This window comes from Aedes aegypti, chromosome 2 (assembly GCF_002204515.2).
Source record: "Aedes aegypti strain LVP_AGWG chromosome 2, AaegL5.0 Primary Assembly, whole genome shotgun sequence".
In the NCBI taxonomy this organism is placed as follows: Eukaryota; Metazoa; Arthropoda; class Insecta; order Diptera; family Culicidae; genus Aedes; species Aedes aegypti.
In genome coordinates, this window is record NC_035108.1 from 215,054,724 (window position 1) to 215,076,820 (window position 22,097).

Below are 22,097 nucleotides of genomic sequence, written 5' to 3' on the forward strand. Positions count from 1 at the left end.
CGTAAAAATTTGTTACACAATAGGGTAAAGTAGATTATTGTCAAGCTACTAGTGAAGTGGCCCTGCGCAGAAAAAGCTGGACTTAAAAAAATAAATATGCCTATTTTTAACGAACTCTCATGTACCCTCAATATTTTGATATAAGACAATTTACACCGTCTTCAGCCATAGGCTGCACAGACTGAACGATCACTAACATTAGGCAACGGACAACACGTAACACCCAGTACCCCAGTGATGAATTTTCCGTTTGACGAAAAGTTTCCACCGACTGGAGCGGGAATCGAACCCACACCTCGTGGTACAATACGCCTGAACGACTGACGCCGCTAACCGCACGGCCACGAAGCCCACAAAAAATTTTGTCAAAAACATTCAGTAAGTCTTGGATGACTCATACAATTTTTTTCGAACAACTCCTACAAAAAAATCTGGTGAAATCGCTGGACAAAGTCCAGAAATTTTAGTTGCGCGAATCACAGAAAAACAATCTTTAGAGGTATATCAGTGGACTTTTTAGTCAAATTCTTCTGAAGTTTTATGACAAATTTTGAAAAAAAAAAAAAACTTGCCGAAAAGTATAATTATGATTGGAACTCTGTCGATATTCCTAAAATTCTTGGTTGATTTTCTTGAGAAACTCTTTGTGATGCTTCTTTTAAAAACATAGAAAAATCTAGTGGACTGTCTGGAAAAACTCAATGATGAATCCAAAAAGATTGCCATTTATCTGAAGAATTTTCGCGAACTTCTGAAATGAATACCAGAAAGAAATACTCAGAGAAATCTCATGCAGAATATTTGAAATATCTAAAATAGTTCGTATAAGAAATCCTAAAACTATTAGCAAAGGAACAATTCTTGATTGAATCAAAAAATCCTAGAATAATCCCTTTATGATTTGTAGAAGGATTCTTTAAAAACATCTGGGTGAAGTTTTGGAAATATATCTGAAATCTGCAAATTCTTATGGAAAAAAACTCAATTAATTGTAGAGATGTCCTATATAAACAACGCCAGATAATTACTTAGAGGGGCCCAGATAGCCGTAGCGGTAAACGCGTAGCTATTCAGCAAGAACAAGCTGAGGGCCACCCACCGGTCGAGGATTTTTTCGGGTTGGAAATTTTCTCGACTTTCCAGGGCATAGATTATCTTCGTACCTGCCACACGATATACACATGCAAAAAGGGACAAGCGGCAAAGAAAGCTCTCAGTTAATAACTGTGGAAGTGCACATAAGAACAAGTTGAGAAGCAGGTTCTGTCCCAGTTGAGACGCAAGGCCAGCAAAAAGAAGAAGAAGATAATTACTTACTAACTTAATTGGAGTGATTTTTTTTAAACCAAAAGCATGATTTTCAAGAAATATCTTGATGAATTACTGGAAGTCACCCGAGGGAAAAATTTTGATCATTTTTCGTGAAAATTTTTGGAATATTAAAACAAAATCTGGACAAAACATTTTCGATTTAAAAGAGATTTTAAGGAAGGATCAGTAGTATTATTTAGTGAAATTTGTCGAAAAATCATCAAAGTCCATTATAACATAATTTATTAGAAGAAGTGCCTGTAGGAATCATTGTTACAATAGCAGAAACTTAGGAGCATTTATGAAGGATTAATATTGAGATAAATATTAAATATGGGGGGTATGTAGCCTTGAGGTTACGCTTTCGCTTCATAAGCGGAAGGTCATGGGTTCGATTTCCAGCCCCTCCACAAAAAAAACCGTCCAGCCACCAGAAGACGCCTCACGGAGGACCGTGCTGTGGGGAGCACATCCATCCTCCGTCAGTATCAGATGGTGACTGAAACAAAGTGACCCTCTTCGCAGGCAGCTAGCCTTACTAACAACAGAGCTCTCTCCTACCTGCTCGGTGTGAGAGTAAAAGAGTAGGAGAAAGTGAAAGTAGATGTAAATATAGATAAGTTGAAAATAGATCGTATCGGTAAAGAAGCTACAAATCAACTGATTCCGGCACAGTAGTGGCCACGAGCACAGAGTGCCTCGAAAAAAAAAAAAAAAATATGCATATTAAATAAAAAAAAACAATATCTTTGACTTATTCATTCGTCAAATATCACGGTTTTGCAAATATCTCAGTTATATGCGGAAAGAATTTGTACAATTGCATAGGCATGAATTATGAAAATTCATCTATAAGTTTCCGGGGAAATAGGAAACTATAATTTTTGAATTTTACTTTTAGTCATTTATCCAAAAGGCCTCCCTCTGGTAAAAATGTCATACAATCGGAAAACCTCCGGCCCAAACCTGTCCGATAATTTAAAAAATGCCCAAATGGTTGTTTGGAATATGATCATTTGGCATAACGATCATTTGGTATAATGGCATTTAGCATGAACAGAATTATATCCCTTCCTTCAAAAAAAGCCTGTTCTTGATGAAACATTATTATGACAAATAACCATTATGGCAAATAGTTATGCTAAATGCCCTTTATGACAAATGTTCTTTATGCCAAATGTCCTTTATGTCAAATGGCGTATTATGACAAATGAACTCATTACATATGCCATTATGCGGAATTACCCAGACCTAGACCCAGGCTGAGAGTGCCGGTAAACGCAGAACAGTCTCATATGGATTTTCAAACCACCACATTTTTCATCGTATACCTTTACTACGCATACTTATAAAAATTAACACACTTTGTTTGAAAAAGATGTGAAAAAATGAAATTAGTGCAGTCTCATATAAAAAAATAAAAGCATAATAGTCTTCATATAAGCCAAATCAACCCAAATAGCAACTGAAAAACGAAAATTGTAGTTTTACCTACACTCTTAAAAATAATGAAAATTACTGCGGACGTAATTCACATTACGACTGAATGATTCATGATGTAAATGATGAAATGACGTAGAAATGTGTTCTGAAAGATGTATTGAACGAAAGTTGTAATTTGACATGATGAAGGTCATGAAAACAATGCCGCTATGACTGACATTTCCCGAATCAGACGCCTTCGTATTTAAAATGTGACGCAAATTCACGTCATTTGGTTCGCTTCTTTTATGTGCATCCAAAAGATGTAAAATCACATGATTTTTTTCGGAGTGTGTAGTCAATAGAAGTTATCTGTGTGGTGATGGTAAACGAGTATTGTTCTAGAAAATTATGAAAATTTGTATGAGAAAATTTTAAGCGCTGTTTTCTCAACGCTTATGTTTTCTTGCGGGGCAGTTATGCTTTTATGAACAGATATGTCAAGAAACATGTTCAATAATATGTAAGCATAACTCACTAGAAAATTTTCAAATAACTTTGTACAATTCTTGATTTTTTTTTTAATTTGATTTGACCAAAAGTTTTTAAATACTATGGCTGTTTGAGGAAAGAGAACACATAACTAAGCATCAACAAATTGTCATACGAAAACTCATCTCGAAACTTGAACAATTTCTATTGTTGAAGTAAGATGCACTGCAATATCGAAATGTGCAGTGAATGTTGACTCCGATAATCTTATACATTTGTCAGTCTTAAAAACATAAGGAAAGCGCGATTTCCTCGTACTCGCAATCCTGCAATGAAACTTATAAAGCAGGATCTGCTAAAAACAATAAAAACCGTGTTTATTAATAGATGAATAGACATTTTAAAATTAACATTACTCAATTTTTATATCTCACAAATCCAATTGAATACCTAGTTTCTCAGCTAAATCAATAAAAAGGACGTTTTTGAGACTGATTTTGGGATTTTCTGGGACTGATTTGGAAGAAGTGAGATCTAATATTTAAAGAAATAAAAAATATGAAAACAAAGCATTGCGATTAAGGATTTTTTACTTCCTTATAAAAAACTCCCATGAACTAGCTTATTGTTCTTGGTTGATATATTTTACAAATGTTTGCAGTGGGCATATTTTCCTGCCAAGGTTTTACCAATTATAAGACATTTACCAATTTAGGACTATTGAATATGTTTCCAACTTATTTCCGATACAGTTTTACTTTTCTTGTTTATTTGGAAGGTTCGGGTGCCAAAGTGCATAACACATCCGAATCATCTTATATTTTACATTATATTATTTTATTACTCTTAGAATCATATTAGCTTGGGAAACAGAAGTACTTGTGGTTGATTCGAGGCTAGGGTGAATGAGCCTGCTAATATCTTATGTAGACTGTTCATCTTATTGAAATGTTTGAGAATCGCATTTGTATTTTATATATGTCTTTGAAGAACAAGTAGAATTTATTGTGGAAGCCTTATATGGCATTTATGGAACGAGACAAATCATCTAAGCGGCCGTCCATAAACCATTTAATCATCTATGGAGGGAGGCAGGGAAGTCTAGCCGAGGTAAAGTATCCAATCCCGGGAAGATTTCTCGTGAAATGATATTTCCCGGGATTCCTGTTTCCCGGGATTCCCGTATTTCCCGGGGATACCATAGTTCCCGAGAAATTCTATTCCATTTAAGAATTGACCATGTATATTCAAACAAAAACATACAATTTACTTCTTATAAACGTACTAAACCATTTAATTTCACTTGAGTTTGGGCCCTTAGACAGGAACGAGTATATCAACCTCAACTGAAATAATTTGGATTATGGATTTTGTTCACTGTAATAGTCATATTATCAATGTGAGACTCCAGTTGGTTCATATGTTTATGCTTGATAAAATTTTAATGTTAGATGATTTTTTAAGAATGAGCTTTACTATTAATTGTAATTAATTATTGCATTGAATTTTGATTAATATTATAAACTTTTTTGTTAGCCTCTCGTTCAAAATTAAGGCCGCGCGTCACGTTATTATAATCACCTAATCCATTTGAGGAAGCAAATCTCAAGTACCATTCTATATATTGATGTGAAAAAATTATCATTTGATATTTTATATGTAGTGCACAACCCATTTAATTTTCAGCTTCATCGGTTCACTAAAACCCGAGATTTGCTTCTGCAAAGTTTCGATGATAATTGTTAGAGTGAGACAAAAGATAGGCAAAATAACACGGTGTCCCGTGTTTCTTTAAACCAAAAGATTTTTTGAAGAAACAAATAAATTACTTGAAAAAAGAGTAATTTTATTATTCTTACTCTTTTTTCAGTGATTTACGGGTTTAAAATATAATATGCATGAAAAACGAAAAATTTATAAAGAAATGCATGAAATTTGCTTCATTTTCACGATTCTTAGGATTTCCCGGAATCCCGGAAATTTCCGGGAAATGAATATTTTATTTCCCGTTTCCCGGGAAGTCGAATCCCGGGAAATTTGGAAACTCTAAGCCGAGGCCATGGCCCATACAAATTTTAAGATGTTTGAATGGACAAAAAAATACTAGGGCGAAAAAGTATAATGCCACGTCGATAGTCCCTAATGTACTCTGACGCACTAACCAAAATCTCAGATGGAAAATGCTTACCACGTTTACCGTGGTGAATCAAAATCCGGACGGTATCAATATCCGGACACTCTGATAACATTGATTAAATAAAGGAAAAAATATATGTTAATATGTTTAATTTTATGCATCAATTTTACCTTTAACATTGTTTATCATTTCACTAAAACTTGTGATCTAGTAACCATTGCCAAATAATAGATAAGAACAAAAACAAAAAATTTGCTCCAGTCAGATACTATTTCTTCGCAGTGCAAGTTCTTCTCGGTTACGCGTCGATGGAAGCTCCATCCAGTTCGGGATGATAATATTGTGATTGATTTCAAGTTTTTCAAAGGTGTTTTCAACATTAGTGCAAACGGAATTGTTAATTAACAATACAGTGGCATGAAACTTTATAAATTTGGGTTAAATGCTATTATTTAAGTGTTTAAATTGACTGTCCGGGTTCGAAGACGAGTGGCTCGAAATCCGGACGAGATATTATATTGCTGAAATTGGCATATGTGAATGAAAATTTTGATAGTATCTTGAAGAGAAAACTTGCAGAAGATCTAGTTAAAGTGTTATGTGACCCCTTACTCCGTTTTCCTCTTAAAACCTGTATTATTTATGTGAAACCGCAGTTCTAAATACAAGCGTCCACAGGAATTCTATGACTTCAATTGAGGTAATAAAAACACAAATTTAATTATATTTCATATACTTTTGGGCAACGTAGAGTAAATGAGTACATCAATAACATAACAAGGTGGTGTTTAATTGGATAAAGGTACGCTTATTACGTATATTACGAAAATATTTCATGAAGTTATACAGCTGTCCGGATTATGATTCACAAGTGTCCGGATTTCAGGACAAGGGTTGTTCTAGGTGTCCGGATTTAACGACAAGACAAGAATTATTGATTTCACTATTCAAATGATAAAATCTTAATTTTCTATCAAAAACTCCTTATTGTTACTTAGATAAGATATGAATCTATATGTTGCAACACAGAACATTGTTAAATTCTAGAGATGATCTATTTAAAATAGAATTTGAACATAGGTCCCTGCTTAAGCGTCTGGGTATTGATGCAGCACGGTACCACGTTTTATTAAGTATTTTGTTGTTTTCATAGATTCTCCACTCTTCTTTTAAAAAAAATGCTGTTCTATCTGATTGTATTTTCAAAAGAGTGATCTGTACTAGTGTTATATGTTTTATCTTGTCAAAACAAATTGATGCAGTTTTTTTATGCTTTCATAGAATATTCTCCGTTCTTTTGAACATTGACTGTTCTTCCTAGGTTTATTATCTTCGTCTCATTAAGAATAATGAAACCGAACTACATAACAGAAGTCCGCTCTTCTTTTATAACACTTATTAAAAAGATTTGCAACAAAACGTAAAGGCTACAAAATATCAAAGCCGCTGTACACTAGGGTGGTTGATCAGACTACAAAAAGTTACACACAGTTACATTGACCAAATTGGTTTAGCTTTTGGAGGTCTAAGAAACTACAGAAAAAAATTATCGGAATTCATCAACTCTAAGGAGGGGTTAAACGAGTTTGAGTTGACGGATTCCACTCTAATATTCAGAGTAGCTTCTGGGGATCCAAATAAATCAATTTGGGGTGTAACAAACGTGAGATTTCCATATAGGAATGTACTATCCTAATAGAAACATTATTATGGTCTTATATTAATTCCAGTTAAATTATGTTGTAGGGGAAAAGCTCTAATTATCGACCTACAAAAATTGTACAAATTTTCGGATTTTTATACAAAGTAGTAATCGTCTGGATGGGTTGAAAACTAATGCTAGGTCAAAAATTGGTGCTCTTCCCCTATACTATCGGTGTCCATTTACCGAAATTTTGGCAGTCCTAGAATCTTTGATTTATTTTTTTCTGGGGAATGTCCCATTCTGGGGAATGGGTTTCTGGGAAATGTCGTACAATCCAAGCGAATATCTTAGCAACCAGATAATTTTCAATACTTACTACTTGTATGAGATATGAAAGATCCCTGCATAAGAGTTGAACTACCTCAAATAATAGTTCATGAAAATTCTACAAACACCAAACTGATCATTCGATCAGGTAACGCAGTACATTATAAATTTTCAAGAATTGAAAGTTCTCAATAGTAGTGTAATACCTGAAGCAGTCCTCAAAAGCTTTCGAAAACCTTAATGAGGCTTATTTGTTCCTGCTCGGGTACACATTCGGTTGACAATTGCCTTTAGGACGTATTCATAAATATAATGGTTTGTCACAAGGTACATATCCGGCAACCTCGAATTTGGAACAGAAAACACAAATCCAAAATGCCGTGTAAATAGTGGCGTAAGTGTTATAGGTGTGGATTTCTCGTCAAGGGACTGTTTACACCCCATAAGGTACATAATATAAGGGTTGGAATTATCAGCACTTGTTGATGCCGTCATGTCTAAAACCCAACCATTCAAATTAGCAATCAATTTATCTGGTGTGAAGTAGCGTTGGGCAAATTTTTCCATAACATCGATGTTACTGAATCGATTCAAATTTAAACTGTCAATTTAATCGAATCCTTTGCATCGATGTTCTTGAATCGATTCGAATCGAAATCTAATTGAAATCTATGAAACTTGAAATGTGACCAAATGTATTTGCATTCATTTTTACCCTCTTTTAATAAAATCAGTTAATTGGAATCAAAACATCGATTTTCGGAACATCGATTCAATATCGCCCAACGCTAGTGTGAAGAACCTAAATTCTAGCAAACCACCCACGTGGATCTCGATGACGGTGCGTCTTTGTAGTGAAAAAAAATGCACAACACATAAGCATCGGGTACCGAATCTTGATTTTAGGCATGCATTCGGTCGATACGAGCCACTACTGATGATAATCAACAGCTCGCGTGTTTTGCATGCTTAATAAATGAGAACTGCTCGCGGTTTAGCCCCTTTCGCATGTAAGTAAGAAAACAGCTACCATCTGGACTGACTAACCACAAGAGGCTCATCGTTTTGCCAGTAAAATGCTGCAGTTAACATATGCTCGTGCGTTTACGTGGTGTGTAGCAAACCATTAATTAGCGTCGAGCTTCACGTAAACACTCAGCTTTTGTTTTCCATTCACTACACGAGTTAGCGGCAAAGCCGGCGCCAAAGCGGTCCATGTTGTTGGGTGTTGATTCGATGGTATATTCTCATATTAGTATGCATGATGAATCAGACTGGGAGTGGCTGGTATTCTCCAATTATGTTTTAACAAGGCTTATTCGAAACTGGACATGATTATAATATTCGAACTAACGCTACTCGCATTACAATTGTTTGTTGAATATTTGACTCCCTCCCCTTCCCCCATAACGTTTCGTCTTTCAAAATTTCAAAATTTTGTATGAGTCGTAACGCTTAGGCCAACCCCGTCCCTCCTCCCTTCGTGCGTTACGTAATTTATGGACAAAGTCTAAGCAGGACGTAACGTCATAAAGAAGAAGAAGAACTATTTGACAAAATAGTTTTTTTTTTAAATAAATATTGATCACGGCGCTTAGCTGTTTCGATGGATCGATGGGGTGTTTACGACTCCTACAATATTTCAAAAAATTTTATACAAAAAGCGTTACGGACCCGTTGAAAAGTTTCAAATTTTAACGTTATGCTTTATCACCCTTTCACCCAAAAACCACTTACGTGACAACGGATGTCTTCAAAGCACATTGACTAAAGCACTCTTCGTTCAAATGTCGATCTGATTTGTTACATCTGGCTATGCTGGAAAACAGTTTCCCATTAGCATATTTCATATGATTCCCATTTGGTTATCAACATCCTCAATAAAATCTTAAGGGCACTTTACGACTATGGAACTTGATTATCAACTTGAGCTTCCCAAATAGAATTCTATAAAAGTCAGAACATCATCGAAGCCAAATTAATTCAAGTTATTTAAATTTCACCAAATTTTATGTAAGTAAATGAGCAAAATTAAGCAAATGAGTCAAATTTTTAACCAGAATATTCCCAATCCACTGTTGTATTATTATACTCTGTAACGTTATTCCCTTAATCATTTACTATTTTGAATTGAATTGCAAATTTTTCCAACGATTTTTCTGTTCACTAATACATATTTTTTCCCAACCATTCCAGGCCAGTACCGTATCGAAGATCTGGACAAAGTGATGTGTGATCTGCACCGACACTTTGGCAAAATAGCCAAGGTCGGCGGCCTCATCGGACACCCGGACCTGCTGTTCGTGTTCGATGCCGATTTGATTCGAGACACATTCAAAAAGGAGGAAGTCCAGCCACACCGCCCAGCGATGCCGTCGCTTCGAAACTACAAGTCCAAGCTGCGGAAAGATTTTTTCGGCGACAACATGGGCCTGATTGGAGTGTAAGTGAATGGCAGTCGAATTGACAATCATTTTAAAAAGCGGAACACTTATATCACTTTTTTATCAATTTCATTTTTTTTTCTATCGATGAATCGATAAAAATAAGCAATGATAAATTGGAAACTAGCAATCAAAAATCAATCTATAGATAGGTAGTTAGCACCCAAAATATAGATAGGCAGTTAGCACCCAAAATATTGAAAAGTTTCAAGTACAACAAAATAATAAGCATTAAATAACTTGAAAATTTTTAATTGAAGCAAAGCACTTAATAAATCAAGAAAAGTTAATAGAAAAAATAAGCATTAAAAATTAAATTAATGAGATTTTAGGTGCCTTTTTTCCTTCTTTAGCCGAGTGCTTAGAGTCAGCGGCTACAAAGCAAAGCCATGCTAAAGGTGGCTGGGTTCGATTCCCGGTCGTTCCAGGATTTTTTCTTAATGGAAATCTCCTTGACTTCCCTGGGCATAGTGAGTATCATGGTACCTGCCACACGATATAAGAATGCGAAATGGCAACTTTGGCAAAGAAAGCTCTCAGTTAATAACTGTGGAAATGCGCATAAGAACACTAAGCTGAGAAGCAGGTTCTGTCCCAGCGAGAACGTAACGCCAAAAATAAGAATAAGAGCTCAAAAATTTTCAATGAAAAATTGAAATAAGTACTTAAAAAATTGAGAAACTTTAATAGAAAGGTAAAAATAATCGCAAACAATCAAATTGACAATAAAACCTGTCAAAGATTATTGATATTTATGAGATTTTAAGTGCATTTTTCTACTTTCACTTGGAACTTTTTAAATATTGTAGTGCTTTTTCAGATTTTCTTGAGTAGTGTCTAATTCCTAAATGTTGATTTTCTTTTTTTTTCACAAAAAATATCTTCGCAAATGCCATTTTGTATTTATTTTTCATTTATTGCTGTTTCGAGAAAATAGTGATGGTTATCATTTTCCTGGGGCATGATAATATTTTCCCCGTAAGTGAATGGGTTACCGCAACACAACCCATGCTGCTAGCCGCGAGCGCAACGAGTTCGTAGCGTGCGAAAGAACCCGACGAAAACAAAAAAACTGGTTTCTTTCGAAGTGCATTTTTTTTACTGTTGACCAACGAAAGCGAAACTCGAAACGGCAACTAGTTATGTAAAGCATTGCAGCGACCTTCAACTTGATTTTTGTTTATTGGCGTCTGCACAATGACCTGTAATGGGTACTGGGTAACGGATAAATAAAAGTTTGGCAATCCAATCTCTCATGTCTTCCTTACAATCCTTATTATGAAAGTGTGCTGTTCTGAAACTTATAGCATTTTCGGTGGTGATTTAAAAAAAAACGATGTATTATATAAAAATTACTATGATGAAATTTAAAAAAAAGTTTACCAATGTTAATAATTTTTCAAGCTGTTAAGTGAAATATCTACAAATAAACGAATCCCGAATTTTGTACTACACTACATTTGATTTGGCAGAAACGCGTATTTCAACCTCAACTGTAAGGCCGTCTCCAGTGCCATGTACCTACAAGACTCGACCGTCAAATGATACAAGCTCTAGTGAAATTGGATAGTGTAATACTCAATTCGGTTTTTATTTATTTGTTTACCAATGTTAATACTTCTAATAAGTACTTATGGTATTATTATTCAAATTTATATAAATTCCATTCGCTCCCGTTGTTCCTTCCTTCCGACTTTTCCGTTCAATATCCTTAGCTTTCCATATACATAAACATGTCGGATCACTTCAGGGATATAACTTTTTTTTATAATATTTTCAAAATCTGACAACAAGTTCTAAAGCCATTTTGTGACATACAAACACCATTCCATTTTTATTAATAACTAGTGGTCCCAGCAAACTTCGCCTTGCCATCAAGTAGGCTGTTGAAAACCGCTATGAATCGTCCCATATGTCATGTCTACCTATCTCAAGCGATATTCCTTATGACTTATATCTTATAACTTATACCTTTTAATTGTTCGTACCTACGGGATATCTGAGCTATAAATACTGGCTGCCGTAAGTGCCGAAGAGAGACTTCCCTCACTGTGGGCTGATTAACATATTATTTTATTCTTTATTTGCAGGATATAAAAGTGGCGACGAGGATCATGGAAACGTGTGTTGGCAATTATCGTTTTTCTTTGAGGTGGCGAGTTTGCCAATTTTATTTATTTGATTGTGGTGAAATTACCAATTTGAGTCGAACTAAATTGTTCTTCAGAGCTGACGAAATTGTCGTATATTGTGAACATAGTTGTTCTTTTGTGAAGCGATTGCTATATTGAGATGAACGAAATTGTTCTTTAGTGTTGACGAAGTTGTCAAATTTAATGTTGAGCAGAGCAGTATGAATCCAATGAATTGAATGTTGTAGTATGAAATAAATACTTTGAAGTTACAGTTGTGGAATTTGTTGGATATATTTTCGATTGTTCGTTGTTGTGATGTGAAGGCGGCTTTTTAAAGAGTTATTAGAAAGTTTCTAAAGGGGAAAGGACTGTCATGTCTACCTATCTCAAGCGATATTCCTTATGACTTATATCTTATAACTTATACCTTTTAATTGTTCGTACCTACGGGATTTCTGAGCTATAAATACTGGCTGCCGTAAGTGCCGAAGAGAGACTTCCCTCACTGTGTTCATTCGTGTTCATTCGTGTTTTTCCTGCTTTCCCGATGATTGCCTGTACCTTTAATACACAAAAAGACGTCGGAGCTCTTGACGAACAAAATGGAGAAAGAATCATCGAAATCCGTTGCCCCGTTCGTAATGGCTCACGATTATTTATATAGATAAAAATGGAATAGTGTTTGTATGTCACGAAATACATAATAGGAATAACATGTTCCATCCAGTCGATCATTCGGATAAACAAGAAAGTTTGGATCTCTTTTGAGTTTTGATTCAGGTTTCAAATAAGTTTCAGTAATAACTACAATATCTATGTTAATCTATATCTACATTAATTTGTTTTAATTCGAACCACCCTAATGAGTACTGATTGATAAATAAACTTTTCTTGTTTTCTCCGATAACAGACATGGTGAAAAGTGGGACGCCTTCCGTGCCCAGGTCCAGCAAGTGATGCTGCAACCGACGACGGCGAAAAAATACATCGCACCTCTGGACGAAATTTCCACCGACTTCATGGCCAGGTATGAACCAGTTTGCTACCGATTAGCACAGTACACACCCATTCTTTTCATGTGCACCCACATTTAGTTCTCCACCACCTCCTCAACTACACTTCAGTATGTAGCCAGCAGCAAAAAAAAAAAACAAAACGTCAGTCGGTTGCACTGTTGTCCAACGCCATGTCGTTGTCAAAGCAAAATCTGAACGGGACATGATTGACGTTGGATGGTGCTTCTCTCTCAGAAAAAAAAATTCTCCATTGTTCAAACTGTACCTGACAGACGTTCCCAACTTTTGTGATAAGAAATGTTCAAACAAAATAAGTAAAAGGTAGCTACACTTGAGATAAGTAGTGTATATTAGGATTGAATACATCATTTTATAAGGCCTAGTTTTGTGTGAAGTAATTCAAGTACCGTAAAACGGGGTAACTTTGATAGTTTTTCGAAGCAAACTTCAATATTTATGCATTCTGTTTCAAAGAATTACAATTAATATTTTTAAAACAAGTACTGACATCCTAGCTATCGATTGCACTTGACAGATTGCCAAAAGATTTATTCTGAATGGATATATTATTTTTCATATAATCGAAAGTGGGTTTTCTGTTTTGGAATAACTTTGATAATGGAGTATAAATCGAACAAAAATGGAATGAATTATGGAACATTTATAGGGCGTTGCATACCTCTAGGCGTTTAACGCTATGGACCGATGCACGAGTTCACTAGTTGACGTTTGAGCGGTGCCGTGCTATTTACGTGACCATGGCAACGAGTGAATTCGGCACCGCTCAAACGTCAAATTAGTGAACTCGTGCATCGGTCCATATGGAAATTTGGGTTTCGCTAAGAGATTTGAGACCGAATTCTTGTTCTAATATAACTAGGCTGTCAAGGATAAGTGACGAACTCATTATAACTTCATCAAATAGTGATCGTAGAACAGATTGTTTGTAAGCGTTGCAAAAATGCTTAACCTTATAAATTTTAAAGATTTGCATATAAATCCTCAAATGCATTTGATTCCAACGAAAACAGCTTTGACATGGAGTGTCATACTACAGTCAAACCTCCATGAGTCGATATCTGAAGGGACAATCGACTCATGGAAATATCGAGTAATGGAACAGAAATGCTATAGAGAGCTGTTTGAGGGGACCATCATAGTAACCATGAAATTTTGTTTTTTGTATGGTTCCATGAGTCGATATCGAGTCATGGAACATCGACTCATGGAGGTTTAACTGTAAAACTTTTTACTTTTGCAATCGTTTTGCTTGACTGATTAACAGAAACTTCGTTATTTCGTTTAATATGTTGTTGGTCTCGCACTATCAAAGTTACCCCGTTTTACGGTATATTGTGATTGCGTTTTTGAACTCTTCCAATTCGAACTCTTGCGAATTAACAACTATTTATTGCATAGATCTTTAAAGCATGAACTTGACTATGTGCATGAATTTTACAGTCCTGTAAAATTGATGCACATGACAAATATGGCTTAGTAATGCATTATCACATTATGGGCAAATATTGATGTGTCTAGTAGCAAATTTTTTTAATTAATCTCTGTAGATATCATACATTGGGGCCTTCGTTAACCGAGTGGTTAGAGTCCGCGGCTATAATGCAAAGCCATGCTGAAGGTGTCTGGATTCGATCTTTTGTAAAGATCTTTTTGTAATGGAAAAATTAGTTTCTCTATCTCACTGCTAGGTGGATTCATCACAAAAATGTTTGCATCAAAAGATGCGTTTCGATATATCAAGAAACTTTTCCGAACAAGCTATACCGCTAAAAACAACAGTTTTGATGCTGTTCAAAGAGCGCATAAAATCGACAAAATAAATCACAGTGCATTGGTAGCCTGAATAAGAAACATGAAGAGTGTTCTTTAAACAGAATGTAATCAACAATCGAGAAATTCTAATACATAGGATGCTACTGTATCATAATTTCTCGTTGTTCCGGCTTTCATATTATTTAGTCAAATTAAACTCTTTTTGGTAGCATGAGCACCAAGTACAAAATTAAATATCCTATTAAATCTCAAGTGGCGTTTTTTTTATTTCACGCCATTTTTTCACGAATCTATGCTTATATGTGAATGTTCCTCACAAATCAATTCAATATTGTTCTAGTATATGTAAACCTAATATGCGATGATGCTATAGTAGACATCGATATGATATGCAAAACAGTTTCTACATAACATTGAATAAACAGCTTGTCGCTTTTTTTTATTTCGCTGGGTGTAGAGTACAGTGGGTGATGATTTTTGACATAAATATTTTAATTTTTGGTCAAACTATCATTGCATGAAATCAAATAAAAATAAAATCTCATGCTATTTTTATGTAAGGGCGATTCTAGGTCTGTAAATGAGGATGCTTTGAGGCAGAGATGCATTTTGAACGCTCATGTTCTGTGAGCGTTCGCAAATGTTTCTTCGATTGCTCTCGTGTTCATGTTCAGCATTTTGAACAGGCATATGATAACTAGATTGCTCACCGAATCGTGATCTTTCATGCTCTAATTTATGTACTTTGACTCTATGGACGGATGCACGAGTTCACTATTTTGACGTTTGAGCGGTGCCGAATTCACTTGTTTCCATGGTAACATAAATAACACGGCACCGCTAAAACTTCAAAGAATGAACGCGTGCATTGGTCCATAGTTTCACCAGGTTTCACCATACAATCTACGTAGATTTTAATACAGCAGTAATTTGCGAATTGACAATCTGGACGGAGCATCCAACATAGCCCTGGTCTTCACAGGACAATATCTCATGCTTCTACGGGTCCACATTCAAGACCGCAAGCTAAGAGTTCCGCTCCGTATTTAGCTTATAGCCTGAGCCCACCGGCCGTACAAGAAACCAATAGAGAAAGTGGATTCGTTCACTGGGCTATAAATGCATCCTAACAGTTGCATTCGTTAGTTAGATCAATTATAAACTGCGATAAATGCTAATGAATATCACTTATGAAGGAAAAATCATTCCAAAACACTTAAATATAGGCAGATACACTGAATTTACGGCCTTTGATGAAACGTGGTGTAAAATCGGAAGACAGTCCAGACCGCGGTCAGATTCGTAGAAGCTGAATTGTGATCGTATGAGATCGTTTATAAAGCAGAAGACATTTCAACAGTGGATGTTAATCATTTGTAGTGCAATCATTATCAAACCATATTTCAAAAATTGTATCAGATTTTCAACGGGTGATATAAAAAGGTAACCTTGAATTGCACATTTTTTATTTAAACATATTGAAACTATCTAAAAATTCGTATATCTTGACAGAATGTGTTCACGAGCACTCGAATGTGGGTCTGGAATGAGCAATATTATAGATATCGTCTTGAATACTGCTATCGTTGGGCTCATCTTGTTTTGTCGATTTTTGGGCGTTATTTTAGTATTAACAAATAGGTATATGATGCTAGAACAAAAAATAATTTAGGAATAAGCAATTCAATTATCACATAGAATATCACCTTTCCACAAATCAATCAACGATGTATACGATTATTTGTGTATGTCTGGATTTGTTTGAGGGAAACAATGAATGACGGAAACGGTTGCCACGAGATGAACAGAGTACTGTGATCAAACAACGCACATTGTTTGAACTTGAACACAGCTCTCGTGAGCACAAGCTTTGAACAGAACATGAACAGAACGCGTTCAAATGCATCTCTGCTTTGAGGTATATTAGTTTTTACATAAATTCTTGAGCCTAATTTTTGGCCCATAGTGGGGCGAAAATTCGAATCAACGAAGTAAAAGTTCGACCCATATATAAACTCGCGAATAAAATACCAATTGCCCCAAATCCAAGTTTTATCGTGAAATTCAGTGATATTGGCCCGATCATGCGAAAAAAGTCATCAACATATTTAATTCAAAATTTCATATTTCCATTTGTTGCACTTCACTTTTCCAAAAAAATGCTATTTTATAGGTACATTACAAAGAACCCTAAGTTGGGCAAGTTTTTTTTATGAAAATTTATCTGTAGACATAAGTTTATGGCTAATATATAGAATTTTTGTCAAAACAGTGTCGACAATGTGTGTTTTGATCAGCGAACTATTGGTTCACACTGGATTCGAACTTTTGCCCCACCGATGGGGCAAAATTTTGTATAAGACAATCAATTTTGAAACTTTTATATCTAAATATGAGTATATTTTTTGACACAACTTTATTCAGCAAAATTATAGCCAATATGTTGAAGGTTCACTGTGTGGTTTTTATTTCTTTTCAACTACTATTGTTTTATGGATATTTTGATTATACCACTAAGATCGAACTTTTGCTCCACCTTACTCTATATTGTGACGCTTTGAATATCCTGAAATGTTTTATACCTTCAAGGTGCCTTTGTTGTGTATTGAACACTTACTTGTTGCGATACTATTTGACTTAGGGAAGTAAACCAGTATAGAACATAGGATAATCTATATAAATAAAAATGGAATGGTGTTTGTATGTCACGAAATGGCATCCAAACGGGTCAACGGATTTGAATGATTATAATTCCGTTTTGTTCGTCAAGTGTTCCGACGTGTTTGTGTGTATAAAAATCCCAGGATATTCACCGGGAAAGTCGGGTAAACGAGCGTGAACGGAACTGTCATATTGTATGGGAGGTTCCATGACATGTTTCAGCAGCCTACTTGATGGCAAGACGAAGTTTAGAAAATAAATCAGTATAGATTAGTATATACACTGGACAGAGTGGGATAGATCATGCAAATCTTGAAAGGTAAATACCGCTATTTATATATTTTGAATTGGATAGTTTGTCGCCAACTCCCAATAGCTCATTATTTATTCAAGTTTGGTCACTAAGCTAGCAGATACATAATTTGACATTGCAGTGGTTGTCTTGCAAAACAAGTTTTTTGCCTCTGCTCCAAGCTCCAAATGCGTTTTTTAATTCGTTGTCAGCAGGTTCCATCGCTTTTCTTTTTTCTTCCTTATTTCAGGAATCTTAGGCTGAATTTTTTTTCTTTTTTCTTCCTTATTTCAGGAATCTTAGGCTAATTTTAGACCAATTCGAAGTTGCTTACTTCCTATCAAGCTAAAAATAAGCACTTGATCTACGGAAAAAAAATTCTTATGAATTGAAACCAGCCTTCTTGATTGATATGACTGAAGGATATCTGGTCGAATTTTTGACGAGGCGGTGTTCATTCCATAATTATAAGTGGCTGTTTTTTAAATGTATCGCATAACATAGCACAAAATTCACCAATCTCTTACATAAATTCAGAAAGGGGTCTCATGTAAATACTTCTTATTAGTTTTTTTCAGGGATTTTTAAACTAATTTTGCACAGTAATGTTGGCTTATTTCCCAAAATTTTCGTAGCAATACATGACTAGTCAAACCAAGGCTATCGCATTAGGCCAGTTCAAAATTTAAAAAAAGTATTAAAATGCAATATCCCATATCTTTCATACCATCTTTACCATAAAAATAGTGTTTGTGAAATTTTCAGCTTTCTAGGTGATTATTCAAAGGTGGCCCAAAGACGATGTAGGTTTATATGGAAATTACTATGGAGAAAATAAAAAAAAAGTTCCAAACACGTTAGTGCTGGAATATAAGTACAATCTTATCATTCTATAGTAAAAACTCATTCTTCAACGCATTATAAAGTAATTAGCTGAAAAGAGTAATTTAGTCCGACGGATAAAAACAAAAAATCATGAGTTTGTTTGGTATTATTTAGCTTCTTATGGCATTATAGCTGTTCACGCCCAATTCCAGTCAGAAACGATAGTGCGGATTAAATTAGCTGTACTGTTATGTAACCGTAACGCATTCACACTCAAGTGATATGCACTCATGTACTCTCAACACTTCCAGTGGTTTTACCGCCAAATTCAACTGCAATGCACAATTATCAGTGATAGGTGACTGACCGCATCAGAATTGCCTTAAAAACAGTTCAGAACAATTAGTCAATATGCGTTAGAATCCTATATAAGACCATACCATATTAAAATACGTTTAGTAACTGATCAAAAGTTAGACAGTATACAGTACAGCAATCAGTGTCAAGTGTCCAGTAACCAATCAGAATGTGCAATGTCCATAAACCAGAAAGTCAAGAAATGCAGAATACAGTGAAGCTAAGTGTCCAATAAATAGCCGTATTAATTCAGAAGAATATGTATATCAGTTAACCGTCGAATAAATGTTACGTTCTTATAGTACTTTTGCGTAGTTATCGTCTTCTGAGTGCTTATTATCACCGCGATCATGATTGTTATGTGTCCGACCGATACCGACCACCACAGACGCTATTATGTGCGAAAACAGTAGCCCTGCAAACATCTACAAAAAACTTAAACAAAATTAGCTCAAAAGGAACTTGGTTCTTCAGCAACAACCTTCATGAGGGCTTGAGAAATGAGTTTTTATTATTGGATAAGAAGTTTGAACTTACATAACAGTACGAACGTGTTAACTAGACTGGCCCTTAAACAAAAAAGTTGTAAAAATCAATGGGGCACCCCCTAGATATGAGCCTTAGGGTAAGAAAAACGCTTTCTCAAAATTTCAACTCAATTGGTTGCTCCACCAGCTGGCGCATTCGATTTGGAGTTTGTATGGAATATTCGTCTTAAATATATTGAAAATTGATCCTATGTCACTGACTCGTTCCGTATACTAATTATTCGCGTTCAAATAAGCCCAGAATGACAAATACACTAGTTGATACCCTAATGAACATAATTGCAGAAGGTTGTATCCGGATTTAATCTCATTTTCATTACTCTTTCAGTTGTTGAAAGTTAGGCTTAGATCAGCACTCCCGTACATTCACTTATATGCATGCGACATGTTCCTCAGCTCGCCCAGCGTCATAGGTGGCTATGATGCGCTCAGTGGCTACCTACAAGCTATGTTGAAGAAATACAAGCAGTAGTGCATGATATACTTCAGATAGTTAAAACACCAACTTTATTAATTTTGATCATGGTACAATCTTCTACAATATTCTTCGCTATTACATCAAGTAGTATTTTTGGCATTCTGGATCCAATTGAACGCGATCATCAATTTTCCTGAACCAAACAGTAGATGACGTGCTGTTGCTCATATGTTTGAGCTGAAATACCTATATTAACTTCAATTCAAATGCGCCAGCTCGTGGCACGACCAAATGAGCTGAATTTTTCAGAAAGGCTTCCTCTAACCCCAAGAAATATTCCTGGGGGGTGCCCCGTGGAATCATACAACTTTATTTTTCTCCCATACTGAGCTGGGCCAGTCTAGTGTTAACGTGTTAGGAACATATTTCAAAAATTCTTCATAGTAATTTCTATATAAACTTACATTATTTTTGGGGCCACCTTTAAATCACTACAGAAAAAGCTGAAAATTTCACAGAACACTATTTTTATGGTAATGATGGTAAAAAAGGTACGGGAGATTGGATTTTTTATAATCGTAATGATGTAATAATTTCATATTAGACCTGTTCATAATTGAACAAATCTCTGTAAATCTTCCGGTCAAGTAGTATTCTGAATTCTCATGCTAAGAACATCGTTTAATCAAATTTTCAGCTCATTTGATAAAGATTATGGTATGCTTCAAGTTAAATATGTGTTTTTGGGCTTGAAAAATCATAACTGGCTTGTGGAAAATCAAAACCACTTTCTTTTACCACTATTTGAAACCTTATTTTATTCTGTTAAAGTTTGTCAAAGAAGGAATAAGATTAAATTGAGTTTTAACATTGTTTGATCCAGATTTGTTCGCCACAGTACCCAGAAATCACAGTTTTCTCAATATATATGGAATAGAAAACACACATTGATATTATTTCTTCAAGCCCTAGTCAACGGGAATCAAACATAATAAACCTATGAATTCATTGACCATCAACTGCTTACATGTTGCTTGAGGCAATAAATTACAAAAAATGCCCAAAGATCGAGCACAGCATCGCAACCTGATGAAAGTTCAATCGTGCTTGAAACATGTACCGACGAATGAATAAATTGAACAAGTTAGCATTGCTTTTTCTTTCGAATTGATGATTGTTTTGATTGCATTTCACTGACCATTTAGAACGATTTGAAAACAATCATCATCATGGACTGAGAAAAGGCAGTGCTAACGTGTTCATTTTTTATGTTCTTTGACGCTCATGGTAGTGCTTCTGGCTCACTCACAGCGGATTTACAAATGTGCTTCATAATTATCTATTTTTTACAATTTATTTTCGTAAGATAAATGGTAACTTTGAACGGAATTAACTTTTAGATGTGCATAGTCATCATGTCTGGAAATTTAAATTCTGACATTTTCATACAGGTATGCTTTCCAGAGAAAACACTCCCCAAAAATAGAGATTTTCAAGAACCTCGAGACACAAACCTCAACCATACTATGTTTAAACTTGCTCCAATCATAAAACCGTGTTCGACAAAAGTTCGTAGAATTCGATAAACTACTGTGTGGTTTCCCGACTAAGGGTACATAATAAAATTATATCAGCATATGTTATTATGTTATAAGTTTTTTTCGATCATAGGTTGTTACAAACTTGATGCAGGATGTTGTTAAAATAACTAAAATTATAACAAAAAGTGTATGAATAGTAACATAAACATAACAAAATGTGTTTTAATTCTATCAAAAACATATCAAACCAAGTTATAATGTTTAATACAAAGTATCAAAATTATAATACTGTTCGATATACGATAATATTGTACATTATTGAAATGCATGACTATCTATTTGTTTTGTTATAAAGTTGTTAAAAATAAACAAAAAAATATCTTAAAGGGAAATAAAACACATTATGTTATATTTCTGTTTTATTATGTTCTATGGATGACGGAGCCTAACAAAATTATATCATAATATGATATGCAAATCATATTCTAATAAAATTTTATTATATTTCTGTTACAAGCCTCTAGTCGGGTACTAAGGACTCGCGTACGCGCTTATTTACTTCAGAATGACAACGTTTCATGAGGCCAATAATCTCCACCAGTATCTTAACTAAAGATCAATCTCTTTTCTTAGGCATTCATATTTAATGACCAGCGCACTTCAGTCTGCCAGTAGGTGATACAATAAAAAAACACTGATCTTCAGATTTGGAACAGCTTGTTTGAACAAAGC

General features: G+C 35.0%; 2 protein-coding genes and 1 long non-coding RNA gene across 15 annotated transcripts in view; 1 reads left to right on the plus strand and 2 right to left on the minus strand.

The window, feature by feature from the left end:
• The window catches only part of LOC5570867 (G protein alpha o subunit), a 312,336-nt gene that overhangs the window by 119,199 nt on the left and 171,040 nt on the right, over positions 1-22,097 (minus strand). The window lies entirely within an intron of this gene.
• The window catches only part of LOC5570872 (probable cytochrome P450 49a1), a 75,989-nt gene that overhangs the window by 34,162 nt on the left and 19,730 nt on the right, over positions 1-22,097 (plus strand). The window contains exons 3-4 of the mRNA XM_001659328.3: positions 9,531-9,777; positions 12,824-12,940. Of these exons, the coding sequence (XP_001659378.1) occupies positions 9,531-9,777; positions 12,824-12,940 (364 nt within the window). The remainder of the gene's footprint in view (positions 1-9,530; positions 9,778-12,823; positions 12,941-22,097) is intronic.
• Positions 16,173-16,652, minus strand: LOC110676373. Its single transcript, XR_002500316.1, has 2 exons — positions 16,430-16,652; positions 16,173-16,374 (listed from the first exon to the last, which is right to left on the minus strand). It is a non-coding gene; the product is annotated as an uncharacterized LOC110676373 (long non-coding RNA).